The sequence below is a fragment of the Ascaphus truei genome, chromosome 1 (assembly GCF_040206685.1).
Source record: "Ascaphus truei isolate aAscTru1 chromosome 1, aAscTru1.hap1, whole genome shotgun sequence".
NCBI lineage: Eukaryota > Metazoa > Chordata > Amphibia > Anura > Ascaphidae > Ascaphus > Ascaphus truei.
The window spans coordinates 158916625-158943534 of NC_134483.1; the positions used below are offsets into that span (position 1 = coordinate 158916625).

Below are 26910 nucleotides of genomic sequence, written 5' to 3' on the forward strand. Positions count from 1 at the left end.
ACAAATTTGCCTGCACTAGGGCATCCTAAATAAAACTGAGTTGACATATAAAGGTGTACCTTAAGGAAGTGACCCACTATCACGTTTAAGTGTCATACAAAAAAAATGCACTTTAAGATTTAACAGATTTAATTTATTACTGGATAATACATTTCTGATGCTAATGAGATCTGCACTGATTGAATTTTTTTTTTTATGTAATTTGGCCTATTTTCCCAATAACACCATGGGTGATACTTGTTTCATCAAAGTGTTGTGTGTTCCTGGAAATAATAACATGTGGTTACTGTCGGCTGTTTATCGAATTAACGTGGGCAGAAAACTTTGTGTGTGTGTAACCTGGATAAACGCATGTAAAACATCACACATGGGGTATTTTTTTATTTATTTTTTCTAATGTAAAAATCAGCTTTTTTTTTTTTTATCTCTATCTATATCTATATTTTTTTTTTTTATATACACGGAGGTGAGTTTGAAAAGAGGGCAGCAACTCAATGCTAGTACCACTCCTATGACTTTATGCTACCAGACTGGGGCGCTGAAGTCACAAAGCACTGTGTTAAAGCAAAGTTATTAACCAATTCGGTTGCGGCTGGAGGCCGGGGAGTAATTTCAGTAAATTCAGAAGGGCTTAGTGGGCTCCGCATCCCAGACGTGTGTTGTATATCTATATTCTCTTTAGTTCAAACTTTGACTAGTTCGTTTTCTTAACATTTGAGATCTATTTATTTATTTTTAACGCAGAATTTAAAGGTTTAACCACATTCAAGATTGATTGTGGCCAGTAGACAGCGTGCAAACCTGTGTTTTGAGAGGTGATGGCCCCAGGGCTTCTCTGTGCTCAGCCAAGACAGTCCACCCTGTTAACATTGTCTTGTAGGTTGTGTAATACTGTACCTTGTACTGAACATAATGTTCATGTAAACAAGACCTTATGTCTTCTCAGGCTCTTTCTCTCCCCCCACCACCCACTCGTGATAAAGTTACAAGAACATGGTGACAATTGTAGCAAGTTTAGCTAAATACATGCTATGTGGTAAAGCAAATAACTACAAACTACATGTATTTATTTTTGTTCCCTACATTTCTATTGTATTCTAAAATTCTCACTGTAAATGACTATACTATTAGATTTACAGATATTATCTAAGTGAATTTACTGCTAAAAGATATACACTGTTAAAGTTGCAATTGGTGGCTTTTTATATCGCCAACGTACAGAGGTGTCGGCCTCCGAGAAACAAAATTAATACAATTTGGCTGTACTGGCATTTAAAAAAACATGATACCATAGGACTACTGATGCTAAAAAGTTGATATACTATAGCAGTGATTTGGAAACTTTGCGTACAGTCGGTCACAAGGGCCGACACTTTAGGGGACTTTCATGGAATATGATCTTTGCTCGTTGTGTAAGGCTTCATTTTTACTACTCTCCATTTCCAGTCGCATCACTGGGGGCTGGGACTTCAAGCAGTATCTCATGAAGCCGGGGGTCCCAGAGCTGCAATTGGCTCCAGAGGGCCCCCTGCTTCAAGCCTAGAACCGAAAAAAGGTGTAGTGCAAAGTGTTAACCGTCAAAGGCTTGCAACACATTGAACTGAATGGTTGTCACATGATGAAACACGAGAAGTTGCCAACTTTTTAAAGCCAAGCTGATTAATAGTGGTCAGCATTCACGGATTGTCTCACATAGGCCTGAAGGAATGCCAAAATTAGTTTGTAAAACTTATTTATTTATTTTTTTGTGGTGGTCAGGGTTTTTTTATCCTGAAGAGGACCATCATTTTGACTTTGATCTAAACTGCTCAGTTTATTGTAATTAATTCCCATGTGGCATAAAAGTAAAATGAATAAAAGTTTAGGTTTGTCCTTGCACAACCGCAAATGCGCCTGCACGGGTTTCCTTGGGCCAAGGGCTTGAATGTTCCCTCTGCATTCTCCCCATTGATGTTGCAGTTCCCGGGCCCCTCTGGGTTGTTATGGCAGCAGCAATGAATGTTTCATGTCCATGTCAGTTGTTTTCTTGCAGCCCTCATTAGGTGCCCTGCTGTTGTATAATTTAATTCTGTTACACACACCATAGCTCCCGCTTACTGGGCATTGTTCTAATAAATTCCAAACTCTGCAGCGAGGGGGATGGTGACCAGCACGTATTTATTTTCCTAATAATAATATAATAATAGCATGTTCTTGTATAGCGCTGCTAGTTTTACGTAGCGCTTTACAGAGACATTTTGCAGGCACAGTCCCTGCCCTGTGGAGCTTACAGTCTGTTTTTTTTTTTGGTGCCTGAGGCACAGGGAGATTAAGTGACTTGCCCATGGTCACAAGGAGCCGATACAGGAATTGAACCAGTTTCCCCTGCTTCAAACTCCGTGCCAGTCAGTGTCTTTACTCATTGAGCCGCTCCTTCTCTAATATTTTATTTATTTCAAACAGTTATAAGTTTTAATGTATAGGAAATTAAACCAGGGTTGTAGCTATAGATCAGCTTTTTATTTTATTTTATTATTTTTTTTTTTTTAAGGAATCCCAAGAGAAATTCTGAGGAACTCCCAAATCTCTCTAATAGTGCTTCTGTGATGAGATGAATTGTAAATTCTTCTGTATTTTTGGTACAATTTTCAAATGACAAGAAAATTGCAAGGAACGCTTTAAGGATGCCCGGGGAACCCTGGTTGAAAAACAATGCGATGGATAGATTAACTACTCGATAGTGGCAATTTGGGGGGGAGGGGGGTCTGATGGCAGAATAGAGAAGATTCTTGTTCTACATTGTTTTTTTTGATGGCTGATATACACTTGTAGCATGGTTTTCTGCATGAATGATGGGCATTAAGCCTCTCTCTCTTGGTACCTCAAACTGCAAGTTCTACACTCTCTCTAACCCATTTTTCTATTACTGTATTTTTCCATTGATATTTCTAGAATTGTTTTACCTAATAGTTTAATGTGCAAACGTAAGAGTCATGGTCTCCATAGCCATCACAACTGGACTTAACTGGACCGCTATTTCCATTCCTCCTCCCCTCCCCCCCCCCCCCCCCACCCCATTCCAGTGCAATTCATTACATTTAAACTGGCATGGGAGAAATTGATGGATATAGTCTGCAAATTGATGAGAAAATGTGGCCTGAATAGTCAGTCTGAAATTCATGAGGAAGATCTCTGCATTACAATAGCTTGCAGGCCCTTTGTTAAAGTGCTCAAGCTCTCCTGAGAAACTGAATGCAATGTGAAGCTCATCAGGGGTTGAAACTTAAATCCTTGAGCTTTGCTAATAAATAAAAATGCTTCACTGATGCTAACCTTTCCAATTTGTTTCTAATGTACCACTGAAGACGCTCCAACAAAATCTGTAATCGGTACAAATTGTTTTCAAAAGAACTAGAGCCCATATTCACGAAGCGCTGTTATGCCATAAGTTTTTTCAGCACCTTTCAAATGGAATGTAAAGTGCCTTATGAAATAGGATTTCTTCGTAGCCATATGGGCCTTTATTGTGCAGCTTGATCAACCCATTGAACCCTTTTAATGTAAACGTTTAAATTGGTTTTAGTAATGATATTGCAAGGTCAGGGTCATGGACTGATTTACACCACTTTAAATGGCTTTCATGCCGTACCTTTTAAAACAAAACAGAATCCGTGCTGTTCATCTTGTTTGTACTTTATTTTTATGAAAAATGGCATCTGTCTGATGAACGACCACCCTAAATGTGATCTTCAGTTGCCCCCAGTTCAGCAGATATTTGCATCCTTTCTTTGTTTTTTTGGAGAGTAATTATTGTTGGTAGCGACCTTGTTGGAGTGAGCATTAAGAGATTAATTCGAGGGTCATTCAATGGCTAGCTGACCGGGATGTGAAGTCTCACACAAGCACAAATAACACTGAATGTCAGGGGCCGATTTTATAAACTTCTAAGTTTAGATCAGCCAATCGCTCCCCATCCATTGCAAGAGGCGTTATTGACTGATCACTCACAGAATCAGCCTCTTTATGTCTGTTTTTAAACGGGTATTAAGTTACATTGCCTTTGTACAGTATTATGACATTGTTAAAGTAGACTTGCTTTCCCAGTGACCACTCCCTCAACAAAACGTATCCCGCTCCCCATCTATGTAAACCATAGCAGCACTGAACTCATTGAACACCAATAACTTTTATTTGTATTGTTTTACTTTAGCCATGAGGACCACGTTGTGCTACATCTGTGTAATAATCACCAATTGTGATTTTACCGCATAAGATGGCATTCTCTATACTGTATCAAGGGTGGCCAACTGCAGTCCACATGGGCCAGCTATAAGTCGGGTTTACAGGCTATCCCTGCTTCATCACCCGTGCTGAAGCAGGGGTATTCTGAAAATGTGACTTGTTGGTGGCCCTTGTGGCCTGGAGTTGGCCACCAATATACTGTAACAGATGGCAGGTGGCACCTCCGCTTCCTTAGCAGTGGCACCTCAGAGTATGCTTAGTACAGTGTGGAGAACTGCTCCATTGATTATTCTCATCATAGAGATGATCACTGTATTAACCCACAAAACAATATGGGAACCCTGCTAATTGATTTTGAGGATAACTGTAGTATATCAATCTCACTGATCATTACTTAGGGTAACAATTGTTGTTACTAGTAGGGAGTACTGCAAGAGCTATATGGTAACTATAATAGACACCACGTATTAATGAAAAATGTAATGCTGGGCATGTGTACGGCTCTACCCTAATAAAGAAGTCTTGCGAGATATATAACCAGACCTCTTGCTACCATATAAATGCTAGAACTGTTTGCCTTCATAGGGTCACACAGTACACTCCTTACCAACCGGAGGTGTCCCAGGGCCGCCTGGAAAGCCTGCTTAACTATCAGACCATGGTGTGTGACATCACAGGAATGGATGTGGCCAATGCATCACTGCTTGATGAAGCGACCGCTGCTGCCGAGGCTATGCAGTTAAGCCACAGGTAAAAAGACCCATGGCCAGCTTTCCCCTGCTCTAGGACATTTTGGTCACTGCCGTTTCGCCCGTGATTAAGTGGCCACCGGCACTTTGCACTGACTCTCTGCGCCACCGGAAGCTGCTGCCACTGACCACTTCACCACCGGCCACTAACGTAAGTAAACCCTCTACCCTAACCGCTAAAACCCTTAAATTAAAACCTTGGACTAACCAATAATAAAACATGGCTTCGACGTGGCCAGCAACGGAGGTTACAGCGACGGAGGGTCCGACTGTGGTGAAACGGCCACCACCAAATGTCCCCATTCCGGCTTTCCCCTGCCTTCTGGTTCAATGTGTATGCAGTGGCACTGGCTCTCTGACATTGTTACAGATTGCAATTTTAATGCGGGGTTACTGCTTTAACTGTCGGCTTCTTTTTCTGTGACCAGTGTGTTTTACTTTTCATCAGACACAACAAGAGGGGGAAATTCTATGTGGACATCCGATGCCATCCTCAAACAATAGCCGTGGTGCAGACAAGAGCCAAGTAAGAGCGGCTTTTTTTATTTATTTTTTGTCTTTTTTTTTATTTTTTATAATGTGCCAATCTACTCTCTAGCGCAGTACAATAGGGTTGGAGGTCGAAAACGATAACAAACATTAACGTACATTGTTACAATAGGTAATGAGGGCCCTGTGCCAAGTAACTTACATTCTATAAGGAAGGGTTGGTGGAAATGCAATGTACAGGGGGCTAAAATATTTTAGCCAAGACCAATAACGGAGCAGCTGTAACATCAGCACACGACTAACACTCTTTGTCAGAGTTTGAGGAAGAGTGAATTCGGCTGCACAGCAAACGGACCCCCTCACAGTCAAGATGTGCGAAGGGCGCTAATGCACTCTGGGTCTTTTGAACAAGAGTCTTATTTTTATTGTCCTTCACAATAATTGGAGGGAATTGGGAAACAGGTCTTTCAAATGTCTAATTTACTTTTAACTAACAAACTTAGTTAAGTAAGCTTAATGAAAAATAGAAAAATAAGAAATCAGAACGTACCCTATTTGTTGAAAAATACATTTTGTTACATGGTGCCATGTATTAACAGAACATAATACAGTTATCAAACATGCAGTTAAATGTAAAACATTGAAAATGCAGTTATATTATATATATAAAAAATATATATATATATATATTTGTTTGGTGTTTTTTTTTTTTTTTTTTAAATCATGCAGACTCAATACATTTGAAGGGGGAATAAAAAAAAACACCACTTGTATCTTGTTACAACAACAAAAATCCTTTTTGTTCTAGCTACATCGGTGTCACTACTGAACTGATGTTGCCCCATGAGATGGACTTCAGTGGGAAGGACGTCAGTGGAGTGTTATTTCAATATCCAGATACAGATGGACAGGTGGAAGATTTCACCCAACTGGTTGACCGAGCGCATCAAAATGGAGTAAGTACTCAATGCTCATTTTATTTCTCGTGCGCAAAATCGTTTTCATAGTGCGCAAATTACATATGTTAATGAAATAAAAATCTGTATGCTATATAGCAGCAGCTAACATTTGTATGATTACTTGATTCCTAGTTGCTTTGCAATGACAGAGGAATTGAATCTCTGCTGCATGTTTCGGGTGCTGCAGAGGAGACCTGTCCTCTATAGGTACGAAAGTAGACGCAGAATGTTGCGGCTACCCAATTACAGGTTTGGGAGAAGTAATTATGGCATAATTCACTTTGCAATCAACAAAGAATAATTTACTAGTGACTCTGAAGACTGATAAACAGCTAGATACAGAATATAAAAACATTCAAAGCTTTTGAAAAAGTACAAGGTATAGGCAGAACTCGAGTTGTAATTTACTGGACAAAGGTGCGGAGTAGGTGCAAGGGAACAGAAGAGGGACCCTATACCCTCCCAACATACTTTATAAATCAAATACCAAAAAGGGTTCCCAGCACACTGGCGTAAGAAGATATAGACAAAGGGTATATGACAAAAAAAATCTGTATTGGGAAAAAAAAAAATGCTACAGGATATACTGTAGTGACGACGACAAGGTGTAATAAACGGTCTGTACTGACCCTACCACAATAGAAATATACATGGATAATGCAGGAACAGGTGTATATACAAAATAATGAATAAAATGTGTAAGGGGGGGTGGGGAAGAGAAAACAACATGGGAAATGAGGTATGAAGCAAGATGACGGGGGGGGGGGGAGAATGGCTCATTCCCACAGACCCAAGGGTCCCTTCAACCAACCACACACTAAGCAAGAATAAAATGGTATAATACACAGTAACAAATATAAAGTTGGGTAAGTATCAATGTACAAAATGCACAGTAGAACTAAATGTCAGATGATGAAATAACTCTGACAAACACTTAAATAGATGAATATCACACCTAACCAATATTCTGTACTAGCAAAGGTTTATAGTCGGTGACGTGAGATTGAAATACCATAAAGAATAACCTAGTAGTTTAAACTGAGAAACCAATGAGACTGAAATCCCATAAGGCCCGTAATATAGTGGGTGCGCGTGCCTGTGCGAACGCTCGTGTGTGTACGGTCCGTGCTGCTGTGAGCGACAGGCTTGGAAAGTGTACGGTGTGTCACTGTGTGTTACTCTATCTATTCAATTTATATTTAAATGTTTTATTTATTTTTGTCAGAACTTTTAACATATATCTCATTGGATGTCAACAATTCACTGATTACCAAATTAGTGACATGTTAACCCTTTCGCCGTCAGAAGGCCCATTAATGCATAGATAGTGAAAGTGTGTTAATGCAAAACTACTGACTTTAAACAGACATGTCGCTATCACATATTTTCCCATGAGCCTTCCTGATTTTCTGCATCAGCGTTTCATATTCTTCACTGGAGTCTCACTGATCAAAAATAGCACTTTTCTATTAAAAAGCCATTATTACATATATATATATATATATATATATATATATATATATATATATTTTTTTTTTTGCATTTTGATGTAACTGATTTCCCTCTTTGGAGGTTAACATCTCTGTTTTAATTGGTGAGATTCCACTGAGATCTATGAGGCTGCTAAACAAGCAAAGAGTCAGCGTCACTAGCGGAGAAGCAATGAGAGCTGAAATGTCTGCAGTTCTACGAGTTCTGGAAAGTATGTGCCGGGGTTCCCTCTTCATAATTAATAAGCATTTTCTTGCGAAGAAGTGGAAAAAGTGACTGACTACACACATGCAAAACACATAAAAACAACACACATGCGACTACACACATACAACAACACACAAGCGACTACACACATACAGCAACACACATGCAACCATTGCAGAGTGAGCGGTAGCGGCGCGAAAACATAGTTTTCGGAGTCTTCTCCCCGTTCGCCCGGCTCCACGCTCACTGCCAACTATAAGTGCCGTGCGCACGTACGGCGCAGTAAGTGCGCCCACTATATTACGGGCCTTAGAGGTAACCCAGCATCACAAATGGAGCAACATTGTTTTTTTCTGTTCAAACTACTGTCATAATCACTAGTAAAGAAATTGTAATCCCATAAAGGGTAACAGAGTATATGAAAATTGACAGGCAACAAAGGCAGATTAGACAGGCTAAGGTAACCAGCCCTTGGGCTAGAATACATGTCATTAGAGTCCCAATGGTCTGGATAGGGTGACGCCTCAGAGCTTTTGTTTACCATGGAAATGTTAATTTAAACAAAAACAAATGACTCCCTCCTTAATTCACATTTGTCCTGGGGAAGGAGGGGTTGGTCCTTTAAAGCATTAACAAGCCTATTTATTATTCATAGAATGCGTAAACAAAACATTTGTGTTTTTTAGGGTCGTTTATATCCCGTACCCTTTGTATTAGATGTGGACAAACGAACGTCTGAAAATAGCAGCTCATTAAACAGTACATATCTGATTGCAGTGAAATAGTTTTTATACCATTCTCAAGTGTGTAGGTCGTCACCACCCCAAACTTATACCTATTCATACAATAGGTTGGCAACGTTTATACATCCCATTATAATATTGTGCCCAGTAACTCTTGCTAATGAATAACGTGGGGATTAGTCATAGAAGGAAAAAACGAGAAATGGCTCAGTCTGTGCAATGTGCCTTCATATAGATGTAACAAGTCTTGCTGCCCTTGGAGCTGTGGCATAAAAAGCAACCTTCCCTGGCTCCAGGGACGTAAAAGCCATGGCTGCTTGTTTTTGAAGTTTGTTCTTCCGGAGATATTTCCTGGTGACAGGTTACCACGGTCGGGATTCTACTGCTTCCCCGTGCAGCGTGAACCATTGGTCTGGTTACATCTGTACATCGATGCTGAAAGATGCAACATGAAATTAACTTAACTTTTTTTTTCCAGCATTATCTTGCCAGTAAAACAATATCTTCCTGTCTTTACATGGCTTGTAATAGCTTGTATAGTATCATGCACACAAGCATGTTAAAATTAAAGCCACTAGATCACTAGAAGGCTCAGTCTGGGACAGGTTTAGGTGGTCTAAATATACAAAATGTTCTACTTATATTAAATGTGGGTATCGCAATTCCCCCCCCCCCCCCCTCCTACTGTTTTTTGTTTTTGTTTAAACAAATGAGAAACGGGCTCAGCTGTAGCTGAGCTGTGGGGCCGTGTTTTTCTCTGGAGATAAACCCCCCCACACCTTCCCAGTTCCTGAGATATTTGCATTTATCTGCTAGTGTTTCGGATCCCTTTGTTAAAATAATAAGCGCTATGTACATTAATGGCGCTATATAAATAAAGACATACAATACAATTAATATGGTTACTATCCATACCTCCCACAGACTAATAGGAAGCAGCAGTGTCTTCAGGGCTAATTATACATTAGGAACCTGGAGCTAGGAGTCTGGCAGTACCGCTCCAGGGGCCCTTAGTTTTGATTCTGCTGCGTTAAGCAAAATGGTATTTTGAATCCCAATTTGACACTCCTGTCTTTCACTGTGTTGTCAGACACTAGTGTGCTGTGCTACTGACCTCCTAGCGCTGTGCATCCTGAGACCTCCTGGTGAGTTCGGGGTGGACGTCGTCTTGGGCAGCTCTCAGAGATTTGGTGTGCCGCTCTGCTATGGGGGACCACATGCTGCCTTCTTTGCTGTCAAAGAAAAACTGGTGAGGATGATGCCAGGAAGAATGGTGGGAGTAACCAGGTATGAGAGTGGTAATTGTTTGCCATGATTTGGAAATGAAATTTTAATTTTCGGAATGACCCCCTTCATTGCCACAGCGGACTGCAGCATGTTGCTGCTGGGCTCTGGATTTTAGATTGGGGTAATAATGCATGATTTGTAAAAGCATTTTATTTTTTTAATAAAACACATTTAAAATCAGTCTGTCACTATAAATGATCTGTTTTCCCCTTGTGTTTTGTTTCCCCTTTTCCTTCCATTTGTTGTAGCATAAACACCTATAACATTTGGGAAAACCTGGGTACCAGTTTGTAACTGGGAAATGAAATTCTGTAACCTCCATAGGTAAAAAGCTATTTTAAAAATGTTTTGCTATTTCATCTCTGCCGACAAAAAGGTTTGCAAACCACTTTCCTAAATATCAGCTGTTATCCAAAGAGCATTTTGTATGAGTAGTGTTCATCTTAAAACTGACAGTAGTATAAATATAAATAGATTCCCAGAAATAAGGTCATTGTAAATTTAAATAGATTATTTTTTATTTGTATTTTTTTTTTTCCAGAATTAAATATGGCTAAAACATTTGTCTTGTACCTTTTTAGAGATGCTACAGGAAAGGAAGTATATCGACTTGCACTGCAAACACGAGAGCAGCACATCCGGAGGGATAAAGCCACCAGCAACATATGTACTGCTCAGGTAAGTGGGATTTACACCTTCATGCATTTCACTGAGGCACATATGGATACACATCTATGTGGGTACACTTGTACACTTCAGTATTGCAAAACTTTGCTGACAAATAATGCTTTGGGGTACTGGTCTACACATGTTCTTCTGAAACTTTTTGTTCAAGATTTATTAATAGGTGTGAGAGCCTAAACCAGTGCATTTAAGACCCATATCTACTAAACCGTATTCTATAAAAGACCTCTTGCATCATAATAGCCTTGAATGGGCTGCAAGCGTCGGCACTTGACTTGTGGCACAAGACTGCTTCATAAATGTTTTTGTTTCTTTGGGCAATTTCTCAAAGGACAGGGCAAAAAAACAAAACATTAAGTGCATTGAAATTCTGTTGTGATTTTCTAATAATAATGAAAGGAGTGGATACTAAGTTCTTTTTATTTCACTGGTTGATTACTGGTTCATTGTGTGGTTGATCATATAATATGACCGCAATATAAGCTACAACATCTTCTCTCATTTGTGTTGATTTGTGTAGGCCCTTCTGGCAAACATGGCTGCTATGTTTGGAGTTTATCATGGTCCAAATGGCCTAAAGCACATTGCCCGGAGAGTCCACAATGCCACCTTAATATTGGCAGAAGGTAATTATCTCTGTCCTTTTATGAAGGTTTTTGTGGGTTGTGCTGCCTCTTTTAATTGAGTGTGTATATATATATATTATATATTATATATATATATTATATATATATTATATATATATATTAGTTAACATGAAATGTCTTGTTCAATGTCAAATTAATTATATGAATAGTTTTTTTTTTTATGTTGGACCAATAAAAATTACATAAAGCCGCAAAGCTGCATATTCAGAAGCCCAGTATGGTTACTAGGACTTTTTTTAGACCAGTTTTTATCAGTAGAAAAACTAGACTTTCCAATTCTCCTTGTTAAATGGGGAAACTTGTCCAATATTGCTAAATGTATTGGGACGTTTAATTAAGCTCCTTTTTCACATCTGGTCCAAAACGATGAAGCTATTCTGCTTCCGCTCTTGGCTTTCTCAATCCCATTGCAGGCTCCTAGGGTAGCGAGGGGGTTAATTGTGTGTGTTTCTTTCCCATGCTTAGGTCTGAAGAGAGCTGGCCATCAGTTACACCATGAGATGTTCTTTGATACCGTGAAGATTCACTCTGGGTGTCCAGCAAAAGAAGTTCTGGACCGGGCTGCCCAGCGCCAAATTAACCTTCGCATTTACAGCGATGGTTCGGTAAGTCCTCCTCCCTTCTTCCAGCACTTGTTTTGCTAGTTTATTGGTGATGTCCTCCCGTGGATGTCAGATCTAGTTTGTACGGGACTTTTTTTTATCTGGCTCACAGCTGTAACAAGGTGTTGCTGAATATGCTGCAGGCTTTCGTATCCTTCTAGAAATGTACAGAAAGTTAGTACGTTTCTGATTTAGGTAGATATATCGCATACAAGACCAAACAAGTTAAAATTTCAAGAAAATTGCAGAATTAAAGTCAAATACAGAAGTTGCTCCAATTACAAGGTCTCTTTTCTGTAATGTCTGACAACATACAAAGGGCTGGGTATCATATTTTAATATTAGATGGTATACTTTGCCTCATGCGTGGATAATATTTATTTCAAAGTAAATAATGCCCTTTTTAATGGAAATGTAGGGTGGCCATTTACATTGACCCTTTTATACCAAAAAGGCTTTACAATAAACACAGAGGGTTTAGGTAAGGATTTGACATTGTTGCAGTTTATATAGATGATCAGCAAAAAAGTAGCTTTATTTTCTTGACGCTTTGTAGATGGAAATTATAACTCCAGACTGTGAATAGCAGAGGTTTAAAGTGGTTAAAAAAAAAAGGTTTCCGGCCCTGAGGAAGGCCCGTTGGCACTCGGCAACCTAAGGCTGTATTACCAATAATTATGTTCTATATCTAACTGCAGTCCTCTTCCCCAGTGTGCTAACGGGTAAAGTTGTTGTTTCACAGATTGTTAGCATATCAAGGTTGTTTTCCAACCTCGAGCACCCACTTTTTTTTTTTTATATATATATCTCTTTCCTTTTGCGAAGAGTGTACATTAAGGACTCGTTTTGTTCTTGTGAATTTTAAAAAATTTAGAGTCGTAGCTTTCTCTGGAAGCACTGTGTATTTTAGAAAGATTTAAACCAGGTGCTCTCAAACTGCGATCCCTGATTTTATTTTAAAGAAAGATTTTGTTTTAGAAAGGGGAACAATATATTATGCTCTAGAGTTGTAAATAAAACGTGGTTTTACTTTTTCCCACTGGAGCATATTCGTGTCAAGTCGCCCTGTGATTTCTTTTTTTCTTTTTAAATTCTTTTTATTTACCAGCTTGGAGTATCTCTTGATGAAACTGTAACAGAGAGGGACTTGGATGATCTCTTATGGGTGTTTGGCTGTGAATCTTCTGCAGTAAGTAAATTAGAATGTCTTTGCTACCAAGATATGCTTGGGGTGCCTGACATGCTAGAGGTCCAGTAGCCTTATTGAGGCAGGAAAATGGTTTGTTTGTTGAAGGCAGTGATGCCTCCATAATAAGTTTCCAAAATAACATTCCTTCATAGATGCAGTTGTTGAAATCTTACGCAAAAGTCTCTTCTTTAGACGTGCAGTAGCTACATTACACCGGAAGAAGGGACTTACGAGGTCTCAGAAGCTAATGAACAGCTACATCTATGAACCGCTGTCCTGACATTTTACATAGAATTTTGAACCTTATCCAGCCCACAAGCGTATTTCCAAACCACTGTTTTTATTTTTTCAGTGAGATTGTATTTTCTGTGGGGTAACGGGTTTCCCTCCTACATTGCTTGGTAACTCATACAAATCTTTACAGCCCCCTTATTATCGGGATGCTTCCAAAATGTGCAGCTAATGCTGAGTCTTAAGTGCTTCTCTATATCAGCCGGCTCAGGCCGTTTGCAGCTGAAATTGCCCATTGATGTTTGCTGCAGCTTACTGTACATAGAATAAGTCCAATTTATTTTAACTGTGTGGTCATTTTGGAGTTGTATCCATATATTCCATTTCTACTATAGCTCGACAGATTCTCCATGGTATTGTTGGGTTTTTATTTGTACTCATGTGTGGATATCTTTCTTGTACAGGAATTGGTCGCTGAAAGCATGGGAGAGGAAACCAGAGGCATCCTAGGCACTGCATTTAAGAGAACAAGCAAATTTCTGGCTCATCAGGTTTTTAACAGGTTTGTCAAATGTAAAAAAAAATATCTATATCTATCTCTCTATCTATCTCTCAAATATTAACACTTTTTCACTAGATGTTACCCCACAGCAATATTGTCATTTATTATAAATGGCACGAGTAAAAAAAAAAAAATCATATTTCTAATCTGTAGATCTCAGTTGGTTCTATGTGGGGCTTATTTCTGCAAGTTTTTGTTTTTGTTCAAGCTATCATTCTGAAACCAATATTGTCCGCTACATGAAGCGGTTGGAAAACAAAGATATTTCACTTGTGCACAGTATGATTCCTCTGGTAAGACTTTTTTTTTTTAATACACTTTTTGTGTGTGATTTCTTTAAAGCTAATGTAACCGGTCTGAATTACTTTTCTTCACTGTGTTTATCTACAGGGATCCTGCACAATGAAACTTAACAGTTCATCTGAACTTACAGTAAGTGTTCAGTTTGTTTCCTCCTTATACGGCTATAGTTGGTTCTAGAAGCTGTATTGAACCTAGAAAAATGTATATTTGTTGTAAAACCTTTTTCAGGGAACCAACAGGGAAGTCCTTCATATGCAAGTCGTGTACAGAACCTTTTTAAGTCTCAAAGATCTCACTTTTATAGTACAGGTGAAGAGTCCTGAAATATTTTTTAAAAAGCTCTGTAATTTAATTTCACCTAATAAGGAACTCTTTTTTTTTTTTTTTTTGGTCCTGTAAAAGGGATAAAAACTTATAACAAACCTGCTTTGTAATACTGTAGCAAATTATAGATGTCACTTGAGATCCATTAAGGTTCTGAGCTAACAAAATAGAATGTGACACGTACGTTTCTCTTCTAATCTAGACGTTTGGGTTATGTCTGTATATGCTACGAAGTTGTAGAACAGGCACCTTTTTCCTATGGAGATTGAGAACGATTCAATTATTTTGACAATATGTTTGACAGAAGATATTGTGAAAAATGTGGTCAATCGTGAAGTTTACATCTATTATTAACGACACAACCTTGAAATGTAAACTGCTTGGTATGTCTAGTTTGTCTTCACATATGCAAACTAAATACACTATCATGGATTATTAATCTCTTGACATCAAAACTGGTGCAAAGACGCTACTTGCTTTTAATGTTTTTTCCTTTAATACATTGGATGTTTCTCTTTGGGGGGGAAAAACTAGGGCAAAAAAAAACCCCAACACCATTTTGGTTTCCATCTGACCGATGTGGATTAATGTTCCCTGCATGAATAGTTGTTGCAATAGGAAGTAAAACTAATTTGACATGTAGCAGTGATACTTATATAATTAATATTTCATGCGCAAACCTTATTTTTCCCAACCCCCCATAAAGAATGCTACTGTAGATTTTGTGTTAGATGCTTGTAGTAAAAATAATAGTTTTTTTTTCTTCATGACACAAAATATTTTGTGTAGTTCATTATAAACTGTCCCTAGAGAGAGACACATCTGCTGAATCATTCACAGGCATGAATTGTTCTGCAGTTTCCTTGAGGTAAACATTATTTACAGTCTGGCGAAAATGGAACCGGTTTTCTCCAAATCCGATTACAGCACAGATTAATGCATTTTGTGTTTTATGTGACTTGGTGCGTTTTAACACACTTTTATTTGTTTTATTTTGTAGCCAATTACCTGGCCGGCGTTTGCCAATATTCATCCATTTGTGCCTCTAAACCAGTCTCTGGGATATCAGCAACTATTCAGAGAGCTAGAGAAGGACCTGTGTGAAATCACAGGATATGACAAAATATCCTTCCAGCCAAACAGGTAGGAAAATCCCACAATGTTACAATAATTCACTTCCTACTATTTCTCGATTCATAGCTATAAACGACAAAATAGTTGGCAGTGGGTTAAAGAACAAAGAAGAGATGGGCAAGACCATAGGGGGGTGCTCTAGGGAACGGGACAATAGTAAAAGGACATTACCGAGGTGAATAAAGGAAAGCTGCTAATATTTCTGCATCTGTTTTTATTTTATTATTATTCTGACGCTCAGTGGCGCACAGGGAGAATATGCTGGACTGGCTGCAATCAAGGCTTACCTTAATGGAAAGGGGCAACATCATCGAACGGTCAGTGTGACACTGCAGATCATTTTACAAATGTGAAATTGTATTGAAAACATGATGCACATGAGAAGCTGGAAGAGGAAGAAAAAAAACAACGAATTTCCCTCTTCCTACTGTCTTTACAATAACTTCGTCATAAAATAGAAAGAAATGTTCAGGGGGCAGAGTCCACTCCAACACACATCAAATATTGGCTGGCATGATGATGGGGCAAGAAACACATTGGGTTTTGATTTAAAATGTGTATATATATATATTTTCACTTTAATGTCTGCTGCTGTTTGCTCTTGTTACAACTGTGAGACGGCCCCCAAAGTGCATGATAATAATCCTATATGGACACACACAACTCCATTTCCTGGGTTTGTAGGTTTTTGGCATGCTCTTTAACCCACACTACGATCAGGAATGTCTGTGCTCTTCAGGCTTTGCAATCTGGCACCTCAGACGCCAACATTACATTAGACGCTCCATAGGTCAGGGATTCGTTGTAAACCACAAAAGAAAAATGATCTAGCTTTGTAAAAATTAAAAATTGACTATTTATTAAAAAATAGTATAAATTTGAACATTGGTTTCTCTTCTGCTATAAGTAGTAGTGTCAGTACGATAAAATATGGCAACAGAATATTGGAGTCTTAAATGAAAACGTGTTAAATAGATCACCTCAGATCATAAATCGCATACTGCACAGGGGGGGAAAGCCTTCACCCACAGATGCTTTGTTTCAATTAAGATTTTTGACTGAATCAATTGTAACATCGCCGGAAGAAGAGATCAGTGTATCTCGAAAGCTCGCACAAATAAAAGCATTTAGTTAGCCACAGAACGGTATTGTCTATCTGTTTTTGAATACAAATACACCAAAAACAGATACCGTTCTGTGATTAAATGCTTTATTTGTGTGAGGTATGTATATGTATTTATCTATATCAAATAAAAAGATCACTTGTGAGCACATTCACATGTCTTAGACAGGTCTGCAACCCTGCCTTTCACTATTATCACCTAGCGTGCAGTGCTTCCACATGCAGCAAGTATTAACAGCGAGCATTGGCTTATAAGGGTTCCATGTAAAAATGGATTTTAGGTAAAAGGGGACAGTGTGCTGATTTGCATGTCATTTCCCAGAATCCCTCACTGCAGTGGAAGCACTGTATGCTAGGTGATAATGTGTAAGGCAGGGTTGCAGACCTGTCTAAGGGCTCGTTCAGGCTGCCAGCTGAGGACTCGGAGGGAGGGCGGGAGGCAGGCAGTGCTGGGAGTTTGCTGGGCGACATGTGATTATCCCCCAGCAGACGTTTCAGCGTTGGGGAAAGGGCGGGGCTACAGACGGCAGGGTAAAGTATCCAAGCTGCAGTCATGAAATCATTCTGAAGAATGATTTAATTGGCTGCCTTGGTCCCTGTGACGCTGCTTCAGCTCCATGAAACGAAATTTTCGTTTACTGAAGCTGTTGTCAGCAGCAACTCCTGGCTTCGGAGGCAGGGCAGTAGCTACCCTGACAACAAGTATTCAAATTGAATACTTTGTTGCTCACGGCAGCACGCACGTCAGCACGCCCTGCCCCCGAAGCCAGCACCCTGAACGAGGCCTAAGACATGTGAATGTGCTCACAAGTGATCTTTTTATTTGCTATATGGTGGAGGTTTCTTGTCGCCTTTTTCACCCACCATAACTTAAAATGTGATCGAGATATAAGGTGTTTTCACTGGACAGCCGTGCAGGAAAAAAGAGACAGCACACAAAGGTAGTAGTTAAAAAAACTGTATTGAAGTACGTGGCGCGCACACCGACGTTTCGGTCCTCACAGAGGGACCTTTCTCAGAAAGGTATCTATCTATCTTACCTCCTAAGGGATAAGCACCAACATCTACTCCAACTCCATGTGAGTGCCAACTGCCTTACTGACTATATACACGTACGTGTGTGTGTGTATACATATTTATATATTACAATGATGTCTGGTGCACTCCAAAAGCAAAACATGGTGTATATAAGGGCTAATATGGGGTGCCAGCAGATAGACTGGGATGCCAAATTAGTCCAAAACAATATAGAAAAGAGAAATCTGCAGCACTCACCGAGATGATGTTAAAGAAGGTATTTATTCACACCATGTGTTACTTCACATGGTGTGAATAAATACCTTTTTTTTACATCATCTTGGCGAGTGCTGCAGATTTTTTAGATGGCTGTAGAGCAGGCCTGCCCAACTCGTAAAGTCAGAAGGGCCGAACTGCTCCAAGGAAAAAAAATTTGGGCAGCACGGGTTAAATCATCATCATCTCTCCTCCAGCACCTTTCATCATCATCATCATCATCATCCTCATATCTCCCCCAGAACCCCTCACTATCAACCTCTACGATACTCCCCATCTCTCACCCAAACAATACCCGCCTCCACATCAAACACACAATACCCCCCTCCACATCAAACACACAATACCCCCCTCCACATCCCCCCAGCCCATTCCATGTCAGCAGCCCCCCCCCCCCAAGTCAGCATCCCATGTCGGCATGCCCCCCCACAAGTCGGCATCCCCCCATGTCTCTCTTCCCTCAATATGACACTCTCCCCCTCCCCTAAATATGACACGCTCTCTCCCTCCCCTCAATATGACACTCTCTCTCTCCCCTCAATATGACACTCTCTCCCTCCCCTCAATATGACTCTCTCTCTCTCTCCCCTCAATATGACACTCTCTCTCCCTCCCCTCAATATGACACTCTCTCTCCCTCCCCTAAATGACACGCTCTCCCCCTCCCCTCAATGACACGCTCTCCCCCGCCCCTCAATATGACACGCTCTCCCCCTCCCCTCAATATGACACTCTCCCCATCCTCTCAATATGACACTCTCCCCCTCCTCTCAATATGACACTCCTCCCCTCAGTATGACACTCTTTCCCCCTCCCCTCAATATGACACTCTCTCCCAATCCCCTCAATATGACACTCTTTCCCCCTCCCCTCAATGTGACACTCTTTCCCCCTCCCCTCAATATGACACTCTTTCCCCCTCCCCTCAATATGACACTCTTTCCCCCTCCCCTCAATGACACTCTCTCCCCCTCCCCTCAATATGACACTCTCTCCCCCTCCCCTCAATATGACACTCTTTCCCCCTCCCCTCAATATGACACACTCTCCCCCTCCCCTCAATATGACACACTCTCCCCCTCCCCTCAATATGACACACTCTCCCCCTCCCCTCAATATGACACACTCTCCCCCTCCCCTCAATATGACACACTCTCCCCCTCCCCTCAATATGACACACTCTCCCCCTCCCCTCAATATGACACTCTCCCCCTCCCCTCAATATGACACTCTTTCCCCCTCCCCTCAATATGACACTCTCTCCCCCCTGCACCTCACATCACTTCCCCCCCCTGCACCTCACATGTCAGCAGCCCACCCCCCTCACATGTCAGCAGCCCACCCCCCTCACATGTCAGCAGCCCCCCCCTCACATGTCAGCAGCCCCCCCTCACATGTCAGCAGCCCCCCCCTCACATGTCAGCAGCCCCCCCCTCACATGTCAGCAACCCCCCCTCACATGTCAGCAGCCCCCCCCTCACGTCAGCAGACCACCCCCCACCCCTGCACCAGCCCGTTTTTCACACCCACCCCCCCACCAGCCCGTTTTTCACACCCACTCCCCCACCAGCCCGTTTTTCACACCCACTCCCCCACCAGCCCGTTTTTCACAGGCACCCCCCCCCACCAGCCCGTTTTTCTCTGGCACACAGGCACACCTCTTAGATCAGCTCAGCACATCCTCTCCCCGGTACTAAGCCCCGCCCCCGACATGCTCTGACCTCCAACCCGCCCCCCGGCATCCTGCTACTGGAAAAAAAATACTCACGGCTGCTGCTGCCCCCACGCACCGCAAAACCCGGGGGCGGGATGGAGGGAGAGAGGGGTGGGGGGGATGGAGGGAGAGGGGTGGGGGGGATGGAGGGAGAGGGGTGGGGGGGATGGAGGGAGAGGGGTGGGGGGGAGGGAGGGAGAGAGGGTTGGGGGGGATGGAGGGAGAGGGTTGGGGGGGATGGAGGGAGAGGGGTGGGGGGGATGGAGGGAGAGGGGTGGGGGGGATGGAGGGAGAGGGGTGGGGGGGATGGAGGGAGAGAGGGGTGGGGGGATGAATTGCCGCCATTTTTTTAAACTTTTTTTTAAAATATATATTTTTTTAAATTTAATTAACTGGCTCCCGGCCGGAGTCATCGCGGGCCGCACAGAGAGGCCAGGCGGGCCGCATGCGGCCCGCGGGCAGTATGTTGTGCAGGCCTGCTGTAGAGGTATCTGTACCGTGTTAGCTGACCTTAATCAAAAACGAATAGACGATACCGTTCTCTGTGGCTTACGAAATGCTTTTATTTGTGCGAGCTTTCGATATACACTGATCTCCTCTTCCGACGATGTTACAATGGATAAAGCAAGAAAGGTTTTTACTTAAAAGCAGTGCATCCTGGAATGTATCTGACTGAAGCCTATCCCTCCCCCCTGTGCAGTATGAGATTTATGACTTAAGGTGTTAAATTGTGTGTGTGTGTGTGTGTGTGTGTGTGTGTGTGTGTGTGTGTGTGTGTGTGTGTGTGTGTGTGTGTGTGTATAAATATAAATGTATAAAACACCCACAGTGAGTACAGCGCTTTACAAAAGGTGTGTGTGGGAGTGTGTACCAATGGTGTTTGTAGGTGTAGAAATGTAAGATGGTGTTGCGTTATTATTGATGTGTGTAGATACTATGTGGTCCCTATTGGTATATAGGGATAGAATTACATTGTACATATGTATAAAAAGTATGTTTGTGAGGTAGCACTCCACAAATAACTAAATGTATAAATATAAATTGTAGATAAATTGGTGCACAGAGGCAGGGGGGACCTCTGACTCCAGAAAAAAAAAAATGTATATATAGACTATAGACTATAGTCAATTTGAAAAAGTCAATAAAGGTATATTTGGCAAAATTTGTAGCAGCTGTACAATATACCCAAATGCAGGGTCTGGAGATCACATCTCGCAAAACAACAACTACAATAATGTGGAGGGAAGGGAGTGGTTGGGGGTGGGAAAAAGGGGGATGGAGGATAACAACAATGCGACGACAAAAGGAGGGAAAAAACAGGAAAGCCTTATAATAACACGTAAACCATGTAGGGGGGCAACGAACGTTTCGGGGCCTCTGACGCCCCTTCTTCAAGCCCATCAATTTATTTTTTATGTAGCCCTTCCTGCCCAGTTTATAGGAAGATTATTGGTTATACAGGGTTGACTAATCAGGATGTTGAGTTCAAGTGGCTGGACGATGAGGCAACCATTGAAAGGCATGTGAATGTGCTCACAAGTGATATTCTTTATTAGCTATATGCTAACGGTGGAGGTTTTCTGTCACCTTTTTCACCCACCATAACTTAAAATGTATGGTAAACCTACCCAGCCTAGAAATATTTCAAAGCAAGTTTATACCAACCTCACACTGATGATACCCATCAAGGTTGAAACATGTCTGTGAGTGGTTTAAACTTGCTTTGCTAGTCCCATGCTGTGTTTTAAAAGCTGTGTGAACGGCGATACATCAGCTTAAATGGGCTCCATGTGACTGGATATTACAGGCAGAAGGTGACACATTGTGTGCTCATTTGCATGTCATCTCCCAGAATCCCTTGCTGCAGTGGGAGCATTGTATGCGAGGTGATAATGGTTGAAAGGCAGGGTTGCAGACCTGTCTAAGACATGTGAATGTGCTCACAAGTGATATTCTTAATTAGCTATATGCTAACAGTGGAGGTTTTCTGTCGCCTTTTTCACCCATCATAACTTTGTGTGTGTGTGTGTGTGTGTGTGTGTGTGTGTGTGTGTGTGTGTGTGTGTGTGTGTGTGTGTGTGTGTGTGTGTGATACCTTCTATGTTAGCTAACTAATGACATGGGTGAAGGAATAACTGCAGAATACCATACAGTTTCAATGCAGCATCTTAGTTTGTCATAGTTTTTAACATGAGATAACCGTGCATGTGGGGTCTGTACCTTCTAACTTTTCAGTCCTGCTGGGACCTTCATCAGGATGGGAACTGATAATTAAAACATACCAATTTTATGTTTTAAGAGCATCACCTCTCTATTTTTTTCTTTTGTGTGTAATGAGTGACATAGTTGCAAAATCATGTTCCAGGTCTGTCTAATCCCCAAATCTGCTCACGGAACCAACCCAGCGAGTGCCCAGATGGCCGGGATGAAAATTCAGCCTGTGGAAGTCGATAAAGATGGCAGCATTGATGTGGCACACCTGAAATCTATGGTAAATACATTTTTCTCAAACATATATATATATATTTTTTTTTATGTTTTACAAATACCTTGGTCACTACTATCTCTCACTTTTATTAGTTCTGCCCATGGCGGCTCATCTTTTGAAATGTAACCCCTTCTATGCAAGAGGGACCGACCACCAAGCAGTGCATATAAGTGTTTCATGCACAATTCACCAGATACAACCTTCACGTGTAGATTTCAGCGGGCGTCCAGGTGTGAAATACAGATGGCCAGTCTGAGCCGCTATTCAACTGATGTCAATTAAACAATGTATTTTTTCATTCAGGATGCTTTGGGATTTTTTTCTCTCCTTGGTCCCTTTTTAAAATGTAATGCAAGGAATTCACAAAATGCACCCATTCTGTATGCTACACAGGTTTTGTCTCTGAAACCTCATACCATTTCCCCAGATATCAGAATACTTCAGACATTTTATAAATGTATTGATTAAAAAGCATTTGCTCCAATATGAACATACATAGGTTATATTTTGGCAGAGTGAACAATGCACTTCAAACGTGTTTTAACCTGCGTACCTTTTTATAGGTTGAGCATCCCTTTTGTAAAGTTCTAAACAGCTTAAGCACTTTTCACCCCCCACCCCCACCCCCTAGCTCAAGTGGGTTGTTCTATCTACTGCATTTGGTTCTTTGCATAGTTCTTGTAACAGAAGGAAAGTATGTGCTGCAAAACAAAAGGTCTGATTTATCAAAAACATACAGCTGCAGGTTAACATTTACCTGGTACTATGCATCTTCCCCATCTCTGGCCCATCAGTTGCTAGGCTACAACTGCTTTGTTCGCGCAAAAGGCTGCTTCATGAAAAGTCTTTCCGAATGTAAAGAATAGATGCTTTAAATGGCTGCTAACGGACCTTTTCAGGTTGCTTGGCACAGCATCGAAATTGATAACTCGGTATGAGAAACGGAATATTTTAAGAAGAAAGGTAGACGAGGAAGCATTTTGTGAAAATGTTTTTCACATGAAAAATAAGATCTCTTCTCATTGTATTCAATTGTTTTTGTACCAGTTCACTGAAGCAGATTGTATGGTTCTGCATGCATTACTGACGCCACTAACAATTAATTGTTCATGTTTATGCTATAAAGTGTGGCTCTTTTATTAAAGGCTAGTGAAAGCACATGAGATGCAGAATTTGTATTCAAAGCATTACCTATTCCAAGAGCATTATTTGTAGCTAACTAGAAAATGGTTTTATGCAAAATAAATAAATACAACAAAAATGGATGTTCTGCTGCGCATTCAGATAAGATAATGTACAGTAACTCTGAAGATGCTAGTACTACAACAAAAGACGGATGCCCAATGCTACATCCAATTGACAAAACATATATGGTAATATATAAAGTATAAAGTTTAAATACTTCAATAATAATAATTACTTGGTTATTTAGTTAAACCCTTTGGCCAAAGCGTTGTAAGCCTGCATACCACGTCAAGGTATAACCAAAAATGCAGGTCCTACACTACACTGTGAACCCTACACTGGGTTTAACTAAATAACCAAGTAATTATTATTATTATTATTATTATTGAAGTATTTAAACTCTATACTTATTACCATATATGTTTTGTCAATTGGATGTAGCATTGGGCACCCCTGTCTTTTGTTGTATACATTTGCCACGCTCAGTAGCACTCTTTTTTGACATAAATATATATTCATGATGTGGTGGGGGTAGGAGTTTGAGCTAGCTGGGAATGTGTTTTAGATGCTGGTACTAACCTGGCTTTATTTTGATGTGTTGCTTGACCAGAGGTAGAGAGTAGAACTCTCGGAAGCTTGTCTTTAAAATATCATTTGTCCTAATCAAATTTTAAAAAGTATCACCTAATACTGAAGTACTCATTGAATTTTTTTCTTTATTCATTATTGCAACTAGACAAAGATAGTTGCAGCACTTCTATTTCTTTTATTTTGACACCAAAATTAGCCTCAGCGGGGTGGTCAGATCAGGGTCATAGTTACATACTGTTTGGTTCTGCGGCCAGAAAAAGTATATGGTGTCGTAACATTCTTGAACACATTTTTGGATTCCTCATGGCTGCAAACAAACATCCTCCTTGCAAATCGTTGCATCTTCAGATACTTCTAACGTTTTGAATTCACAGAATGTGATTAGGCTGTTCTGGTATGCCAAATTTGGAAATAACGGTAGAGGTAATTGTGTAGTATAGTTAATATAGCGGCTAGTGCTGATCTTCTAAACATGCAAATTTTTTTGTTGCTCTGACAAATGTAAAGTTACAGATATCTGAACAATTAACAATTAATAATGGTGTCTAATGAGAAACCCGATTTAAACTTGAGCTTCCCAGACAATCTACTTATAGTATGATTTTAAAAGAAAATATGGAAGTTCACAATATTAAGACGCCTATAACCTTGCACCTGTTTTGATTTATGTGGAACTCCTAAACCTATACTATGGAAACCTATAGGTATTCATCATCAGGAGTTTCCATAACTGTTTTATACATAGGGTATACATGTTTAGGTCCTTCAGTCTTTCTTGCACTGTTTGTTTGTTTTTTTGGCCACACGTATTTTGGTTCTGTCCATCTTGAGATTTGCCTCGTTCAGACTGCCCCCCCCCCCCTTGCTCTTTGCTACAGGTAGATAAACACAAGGACAATTTGGCAGCCATGATGATCACCTACCCCTCCACCAACGGTGTATTTGAGGAGGACATAAGTGATGTGTGTGACCTCATTCATGAAAACGGTGGTCAGGTTTATTTGGACGGAGCGAATATGAATGCTCAGGTGAGAGTGATCTAATACAATAAATGTTTTGTGTTTATCAATCTAATAACCACTTACTGATATCTCATGTGAAAACATGTAGAGGGGAAACATGAAAACATTAGATCTTAATACAGTCAAAGCTTCTGCTGAACTTTTTGATGTAGATATAGATATAGATCGATAGAGCAAGTTGAGAAACAACTGGTGGGCTTTTTTTGTGTACTTCCAAAAAGCACATGATGGCACGCTTGTTTTTGTTTGTTGTTTTTTGCCATTTTATTGCTTCTGTGTTGCAGTAGAACCTAAATATCCTGGTTTATACCCATCATCGAGGTTGTCGGTAATTAAGTTTTGAATCTTAAATATTAATCATAGTTGCCGCTGTTTTGTAAGGTGGAATAACACTTCTACTGCAGAGTTTTATACAGACTAATGCTTTTCCTCAGTTTTTGTCTCATTGCAGAAACTAACCGGTCTTTGTGTTAACACACAGGTTGGCTTGTGTCGTCCTGGGGACTATGGTTCTGACGTCTCACACTTAAACCTCCACAAGACCTTCTGTATTCCCCATGGGGGTGGAGGTCCTGGTATGGGACCAATTGGAGTGTGAGTAATATGATGCATTGCCTATCTGATGCTTTTACTAAAGTGCATTATGATGATGATTTATCGCCCGTGAAATATGTTGGGTGCAATAGACAATATCATAATATAAAATGAGAGCACTTTTTAATGACTCGGCTTAGTCGCACTTAAAAGCACCTCGCACCCAGGGCAGTCCTTTTTCTCTTTTTTTTTTTTTTTTTTTTTTTTTTTTAAACACCTTTTGCTTCCAGAAGGTCATGTAATGTATCCATACCCTTAACCATGAGTGCTGGGGTGGCTTTACATTGACTTGCTTATATAGTGTTATTCCCGACTGTTTGGTCACCTAAACAAACTAAACTATGTCTTAAGAGAAGCAGTGTGTTGATAGAGCAGAGAAGTGGTCCGGAGAAACAAAGATCAGGATGCATGATGTCATAAAATTGGCAAATAAGATGTATGTTTGTGCACATCTGGGACATGATTGATTGCGAGCATCTCAGGGCAGATATTTCTTTATTTCTAGGCTTCCCTTCATAGTGTGCTCTTCTCCTGGTACTGGTGTGTGCTTATTTCTTAAAAGCCTTTGCAAACTGAAGAGGCTGGATAAATAAAATGGTGATGATAAGGGGACTAATATTTCCATTTCAGAAAGAAGCATCTTGCCCCATATCTGCCCAGCCATCCAGTCATATCACTTCAGCAGGACAATAATGCACGCTCTCTGGGCACAGTAAGTGCTGCTCCCTGGGGCTCCAGTGCTATCCTGCCCATCTCCTGGGCTTATATTAAGGTGAGCTGTATTCTTGTACAAATTGCAAGTATACTTTGCCTGCAATGCAATCACTTTGTATTTTATTATTGTCCTGGTATATAGGTTTTTCAACCGGATAAGCAATTAGTTTATATTAACCAGAAAGCCAATAGTTTACATTAAGCATATATTTTAAAATCCCACGGATGTATTTTGTGGGTGAAAGATTGTTCATTCCAAAACGTTACCAGTAGCATTGCAGTATCCATTGTTCATTGATCTCGCAGTCATACTTTATTTAAAGAGCATACAACGTGAAGTACCACTACTGGTGGGGGAATATAA

General features: G+C 40.5%; 1 protein-coding gene across 1 annotated transcript in view; it reads left to right on the forward strand.

The window, feature by feature from the left end:
* GLDC (glycine decarboxylase) overlaps positions 1-26910 on the forward strand; it is a 64821-nt gene that overhangs the window by 23880 nt on the left and 14031 nt on the right. The window contains exons 4-20 of the mRNA XM_075596512.1: positions 4807-4971; positions 5419-5496; positions 6268-6415; positions 9950-10146; positions 10728-10824; positions 11351-11456; positions 11943-12082; positions 13188-13268; positions 13964-14061; positions 14270-14354; positions 14452-14493; positions 15689-15831; positions 16064-16139; positions 22318-22443; positions 25095-25244; positions 25720-25832; positions 26463-26604. Of these exons, the coding sequence (XP_075452627.1) occupies positions 4807-4971; positions 5419-5496; positions 6268-6415; positions 9950-10146; positions 10728-10824; positions 11351-11456; positions 11943-12082; positions 13188-13268; positions 13964-14061; positions 14270-14354; positions 14452-14493; positions 15689-15831; positions 16064-16139; positions 22318-22443; positions 25095-25244; positions 25720-25832; positions 26463-26604 (1987 nt within the window). The remainder of the gene's footprint in view (positions 1-4806; positions 4972-5418; positions 5497-6267; positions 6416-9949; positions 10147-10727; positions 10825-11350; positions 11457-11942; positions 12083-13187; positions 13269-13963; positions 14062-14269; positions 14355-14451; positions 14494-15688; positions 15832-16063; positions 16140-22317; positions 22444-25094; positions 25245-25719; positions 25833-26462; positions 26605-26910) is intronic.